This window comes from Aptenodytes forsteri, unplaced genomic scaffold, assembly GCF_000699145.1.
Source record: "Aptenodytes forsteri isolate BGI_AS27 unplaced genomic scaffold, ASM69914v1 Scaffold203, whole genome shotgun sequence".
NCBI lineage: Eukaryota > Metazoa > Chordata > Aves > Sphenisciformes > Spheniscidae > Aptenodytes > Aptenodytes forsteri.
Window position 1 is genome coordinate 351,356 of NW_008794160.1, and position 6,903 is coordinate 358,258.

General features: G+C 41.3%; 1 protein-coding gene across 1 annotated transcript in view; it reads right to left on the reverse strand.

The window, feature by feature from the left end:
• Window positions 1-221: 221 nt before the first annotated feature.
• Window positions 222-6,903, reverse strand: part of LOC103900094 (endoplasmic reticulum aminopeptidase 1) — a 20,012-nt gene continuing 13,330 nt past the window's right edge. The window contains exons 14-19 of the mRNA XM_009280688.1: window positions 6,367-6,523; window positions 6,092-6,276; window positions 5,218-5,379; window positions 4,201-4,341; window positions 4,012-4,093; window positions 222-2,085 (exon numbers count right to left, since the gene is read on the reverse strand). Of these exons, the coding sequence (XP_009278963.1) occupies window positions 1,939-2,085; window positions 4,012-4,093; window positions 4,201-4,341; window positions 5,218-5,379; window positions 6,092-6,276; window positions 6,367-6,523 (874 nt within the window). The 3' untranslated portion in view covers window positions 222-1,938. The remainder of the gene's footprint in view (window positions 2,086-4,011; window positions 4,094-4,200; window positions 4,342-5,217; window positions 5,380-6,091; window positions 6,277-6,366; window positions 6,524-6,903) is intronic.

The window sequence follows — 6,903 nt, forward strand, 5'->3', positions numbered from 1 at the left end:
CTGGATACACCCCAGCTAATTGATGCTTCCTCAATTAGAAAAAGGGGGAGGTGGAGCAAGAAGGGGGCTGTGGCATGGGGAGGGCAAGGAGTACTACAAGGATGAAGCAGTTAAAGCGGAAAACAGCAATGCAAATTACTGCTCACAACAGCAAAAGAAATGAATGTGCAAAATGACACAGATGAAGTACTTTATATCTAGAGTCATGTAAATAAATTTTATTTTTTGTTAAATTGCCTTTTCAGCTCTGAAAACGTTTTAAAGCAAGCAACAGGCAACAATACCTGAAATACCAGAAAATGTTGTACACATGATGCACAGCCTACTCAGAATTCCTGCTTCCCTTAATGAGTTAAGAGGTACAAGATGCCTTGTATATAAAAGGATACAGCAAGCGAAAGGAACCGGTATTTTCTAAAACATTGTGACAGAGTTTTTCACCCTCAATAGCAACTCAACAGCCCTTCCCAACTCTAATGAAGTAGGTTTCAACTTCTTGGGCAGGTATAATTTCTAGTTGAGAGAAGAGCAAGCAAGGCACAGTCAAAAGCTTATGATTAGTTCCAGATTATGCGTTTTTCCCCTAAGTCTTTGTCACAGTTTCTGGACGCTCCAGCATATTGGTGAGGAAACTGAGACAGGTCTGAACTGCAGAGGAAATAAACACTATGGAGTCATGTCAAGGGCATGGTTGTAAGAACAAAGAAATCAAGTGCAACTAATTACCACATGCTTAAATGGAATTTTTATTTTTATTTTTTTTTTAAAGTTCAGTACCAAAATAAAAGTTTTCTGTGGGTAAACAGAGGCAGCCAGTCATGACTGCCTGGTAAAAAACAAAACAAACCCTCCACCAAAAAAACAACCAACCCCACTTCCAAGATTTCAACTTAGCTTTCTTAAGTAATTGTCCCTTCTGAGCACATACTAATAATTTCTCTCCTTAGAGCAATTAGCTTACAATTCTTACTGTTACCCTACAGATAAGATATAAAGACCATTGTGAACAACTGACTGTCCTTTTAAATGTCAGTGACTACATGCAACAACAGCTGCATTTCAATTAGGTGAAAAAGGGATAATTAAAAGCAAAAATTCCTGCTAAAATAAACTGATGGTTAATCATCGCAACTAAAATTCACTGATTTCTTTTTTTTTCCCCACACACAAAATGTATGTACTAATTTTCTGAATGTTACCTAAAAGCGCAAGATTATGTCCAGTGCAGGCAAAGTCTTTACATCAGCAACAAAAGCGAGTCAGGCAGAACTCCTGGGAGAGGGTGGCATCAAGGGGACCGAAGTGCAGCAGGGGCTCGGCCTCACCCCTGCGCAGCATCCGCACCACTGCGGCTACCTCCAGCCCTGAGAGACTACAGTAAAGCTTGCCTAGATAGTCCTTACCATATTGACTTTGACAGATGCAATTTTAATTACGGTTGATACTTGGGGTGTAAAAATTATTCTCTGGGAAACATAAACCCTACAGATAAAGACGTGCAAAGAGGGCTTTGCTCCAGAGCTTCAGTGCACTTCAGTGTTAAACAGAGCTGCCAGTTGTACCTTCCTAGGAACGGTACTGGAAGGGTCAGCATTTGCAGGTGGAAAGTTTCTCTTGGTTGTTTGTCTCCCAGTACCTTCTGAGTTTCCAGAAGCAATGTGTTTCAGGTTTCTAGCAGTCAGCCTCCCCTACGCCTTAGTTCACTGTACAACGTTCCTTTTCCCTTAAAAGTGTTACCTGGTGAGAGAGATCAATGGATGGTGTAGTTCTGTTCCCAGCAAACCACAACCATGAGAGAGAAAAATACTGAGCAGCAGCATTAGACTGCCTTACAGCTCCTTCCAAAGAAACTAATTTATACAATTGAGCTGTCCCTCCAGCCCTGAATTTTCACAGCTTTGCAGTTATTTCTGACAAATACAAGCAAGGTGCCTTAATTTACAGCTGGTTGTTTTGCAACCATGTTTTGACTTTCTCAAAATTTCTATCCATCCATTGTATATTGTCTTCAATGGTTTCAATAGCTTGCTGGACACAGCGAAGCTGTGCGCTTTTTTCCTCCAGAGAACTGAAGAATTCCTTCACCTGTTGACAAAAATGTGAAAGAACAGTTGATGCAGAGGCAGCAATGTCTCTTTAGGTGCAGAGGAAGACCAGCAAGACATTTGTGACGCTCAAACCTGGCCTTGGGTCTTCCACCCCCTTTCCCTCCCACCCCCCACCCCAAGAACAGTTTTTCAAAAAGGTTTCATAGTGGCTGGCTCTCACAAGCTGAGGGAGATTACATTTTGAATTAGATTATAAAAAAAAATGAAGGAGCTGTCACGTCCTGTGGCGGATCCGTCCAGTTCCTGCTCATTCAACAAACCCTTGTGGCCATTTAAGCCGCAGACACCCACAGGCAGAACGGCAGCGTTTCAATGTGGACGTCACCGGGGAGACCGAGCATCCCCTGCTCTGCCCGATGGCTGCTCTGCTTCGTAACACACCTTCACCCAAAGCTCGGTTAACCTCCCAGACTGTCAGCTGAAGCAGGTGTTCCTGCTGAGGCGGGAAACTTGGTGGGACAGACAGGAGGCCTTGCAGCTGTTTTTAGAGTGACTCGGTAAGAGTCATCTACATTTGCCTGCAAGCCACTCGTTCAACGCTTTTGGAGGAGCAGCAGTAGTGTCGGTGCTGATGGTAAAATACCCTAAGAAGTTTTCTCTACACAGGGAAGCCTGTGCCTCCTTCTAGTTCTCTAAAACAAAAACCAACCCCTCCAACTCCCCCAGTGCTTGGGAAGCCACTAGTCTCATCCTTGAAGCACTTGGGAATGCAGCCACTGGAAACCTGGAGGCTGCTTCTACTCCTTGAATTCACGGCATTACCTGTGGCTGCTGGACCTGTTGGCAGCTGCCTTCCTCGCTTTCTTTTTTTTTTTAAAAGGAGGCGCTCCTGATCACAAGGCTCATTGTGGAAACTTAATACAACCTCAGACTTGAGTTGGTGTTCATGGTAGACAGATAGTTTCAAAAGCTACAGTGACTACATACTGTGTAAATTCCTCATTTTCTGAGAATGTACTTTGATGACTATGATACAAGATGCAAATACTTGTACAAAGTACAAGAAAGATACAAATAGGATGCAAGGAAGGGACTTGCTGGATTTTCTCTCTCAACCTTACACTGACTTTGTCTGTGCTCAGAGACTCATAGGTAAGTCCCATGGATCCCCAGGGGAGATGCAGCCACATTTCTGGGTAGGACACAGAAACGTCCCTGCAGTCTGTGCCGCTGGCCAAGACATTGCTATTGACACGCTGTGAGAGTCCACTCAGATTTAAAATGAAGATTAAGAACTACGTTCTATATTGTTTCATTTTATTTTTAATATGGTTGCATTACTTATGCCTGTGTTTTGCCCTACAGCACAAAATTTTAAACTGGCAACAAAAGTAGCAGCTTCTGAAAAGATACTGTCAGGAATGCCATTAAATCTGCACATTGACCAGTCTGGGGTTTTTTGGTTTTGGTTTTGGGTTTGTTTTTTTTTTTACCATCAACAGAGACTGTGGAATAAGCAGACAAAGTGACCATCATATGTGACATCCAGGAGCATGGAGAATTTTCCCCGGAATAGAAGATGTAGAACAGTGAGATGACTTCTCACTGTCCTTCAGCATTTCTCTTCTGTCTGCTCTGTGAAAAGACCTACTTTTTTTTTTCCCCACTCACTACTTTCCAGAGTGGGTAGAAGGCAGGTAAACCACAAATGCTTTGGCAAATATTCATACTCTGCCTCCAAGCTCACTGCTTAAACAAAGAACATCTTTCTCCTTGCCAGTGACTTAATGGTCTTCCTTGAGTAATCTACCTCATCACTGCTATAATCTTTTTCAAGGAAAAGGCAGGATATTGCCCTGATGCTTCATAACTGGTCGTGCTTTTACCATGTTAAGATCTAATCCAAATTTTCATTTCAGTTATGCTACAACCATTTTTTAAAACCAGGATCCGAATGGCTTACCTGTGCAAGCTGTGACCTTGTCGAGTACCGACTTGTCACTCCAGTGACAATGTTTGCTACAGAATTCGAACCGACTTCAAATCTGGCAAAAAGAATCACCTATACTGAGAAAATGTCTATTTTTGTAGAAAGTAGAGTTTTAAAGTACAGTTGGGTAGAGAGAGCAGTGAAACAACTTATGTTCCTTACTTTTCTACAACTTTCTCCCAATTTTCTTTTAAAAACGTCCAAGCTAGATGACAGCCAGATGGGGTTTTGGCAACAAATGCAATAATATGTGGAAGATCCTGAGTTCTTACGATGTCACCACGCAGACCTTGATCCATTAACCTAAGAATTAGTAACAGAAATGGAAGTTGTTTAGACCAGTAGATAAAGCTGACAAAGGTCCTGACGCATCATTTCTGCTGGGTTACTTCCAGCTTTTCACAACATACTCCTCAGCCACATCCATCTTTCCCATTTCTGTTACTTCCACAATTACAGTTACTTGGTAGACCTGTATTCTGAATATTAAGGATAAAAACTAGGCTACATTTTGCTCCTACTCAAAATTTCCAAATGAATATGACCCTCGCTCCTCCCTCTGTAAGAAAGGTACTTGTTCTATACTAAGTTTCAGTGCAAAATTCAGGCCTGCAAGTGCTGCTCATGACTAAGGTGTCCAAAGAGCACTGCAATGCATAGAATAAATAATAACATAATGATACAGCTAAAGTGTGTCTCCAGTGATACCTGAACACAGTTAAATCAGTGTCCCATGCTGTCACCCCCATCAAATGGCAGAAATCACGTTCACGGAATGCATGGTTTGAAGGCGACACCTGAAAAACTGAGTGGTCCTCGGCTCTCTTAAAAGCAGGAAACCTCAAATTTTTCTAAGAGATGTACGGCATATCTACCTATAATCAACGTAACTACAAAGGTAAATAAAGTGTCTGTCAAGCAAAGATAAGGTATCTGAATAGCTGTTTACTTGTATTTCGTCCCAACTTGCTACTGCAAATTCTGAGCTCATTGACTCCCGGCACCAAAACACAGAAATGCAAAGGTGCGACCACTTCCTCCCACCGTATTAACTCTGTAAAGCATTTTATACACCACGAATTTCAAAAGCTATGAAACAAGACTCTGAATAATTCTATTTCCTGTTTCAATGTTCGTAAATTTTCCCCAAACACATTTCTGTTCTCTGTAGCTACTTACCACTGAAGTTTGTCCTTACTTCTGCTGAGGCTGAGAGCTAATTCAATGTTCTCTCTCTCTACATTGAACAAGTGCAGTCTGTATTTACTGAGGAGGAAATCCCAGCCTTCGGATGTTTGTGCTCCAACAGCATACACTGCTGTCTTCACATCTGCTGGCAAGCTACAACAAATTGAATACCAAGTTATTCTCCATGTCATATTTAAGAATACATGTAGAAACACAACCATGTCACCATCACATGTCAATTGGCATAGCAGACAATTTATTAAAAAATACTGGTCCCTCAGGGGTATTAGAAAGTGATCCCTGTGGCTGGGAAACAGTTAGACATCTCAGGCTGTATCTCAGTATTGTTCCTGTTCCTATTCTGGACTTGTCATTCTTTTTTTTTCTTCTTCTTTATTTTTGTATATTCCTTCCATGGCTATGCCCAGTCAGATACATAAGAAGGTCGTCTTTGGCCTGCCCAGAACAATCTCTCAGAGACATTTTGGAGGGTGTTTTAGGAAGTTCTTGCATCATGACAAGAAACAAAAATAAGGTGAAGTTCATGAACAGTAGTTACCTATTTTTACAGCGGGTGTAAGTCAATCTTCAGACACATAAATGAGGGAATACACGTTATTTTCACTTTTCAGAACATCTGTAACAACCCAAGTTGTGGAGTACTACATGATGTTACGTGCTAGTTTGGGCACATATTACACACCAAACTGTAAAGGCACTTGAAAGCTAAAGCATGAGATACAAAACTAAGAAGGTTCAACTTCAGAGTGTGGAAAGGACTGAAGTTTAGCTCTTTTCATAAATTAACTCTAGTGTAACTAAACAGAGTATCAGAAAAAAAACCAGTAATAGTTACAGAACAGACCTCAAGGTTCCATTGGATTTTTGCCATTCTGTAAAATATCCTTTGGCTTTGTCCACGCACGGCTGGTACCTGTGCACACACGCAAACAGCAGGAGCGAGTGCCTAAGCAATCTCTCAGACGCTGAGCCTTCATCACTCCAAGACTGCTTGTCAATCAGGTCTTTAAATAGATTGATTATATACTCCTAAAATAAGGTAACAATGAAGATATATTTTAAAGTGCATTTTACAGGGTAGAGGCAGAGTTAGAAAGTTCTAGTTACTTAAAATATTACCTGTAACTGTTTTGCTGTACCATCCATATCCCTCCTCTCCATGAGCCTGTATATAGGAATCAGCTCATTCATACCTTGGAGTACAGGCATGGTTTGTCTTTCATGTTTCAGGTACAAAGTTAAATCAAAAGCTTTGGAAATTGACAATTTTTTTATGCTAAGGAAGTAGAAGAGAGGGGATAAAGCAAGTTATAATTAAACTTAAAAGACAAAAGTAAAATCCAAGACAAATGTTTTTCAGAAAACTATATGAATAGTAAAGCCTTAAAGGTATTTTCAAAACTCTTTTTAACTTTGCTTTTTGAAGTGAAATGTGTCTGAGCAGCTACGTAAGCTATGAAACCTAATATTTAATCTTTGAACTAAGAAATGGACTGTAAGAGAATGCCGGCTGAACATGAGCCGGCAGTGTGCCCAGGCGGCCAAGAAGGCCAATGGCATCCTGGCCTGTATCAGAAATAGTGTGGCCAGCAGGAGTAGGGAAGTGATCGTGCCCCTGTACTCGGCCCTGGTGAGGCCGCACCTCGAATACTGTGT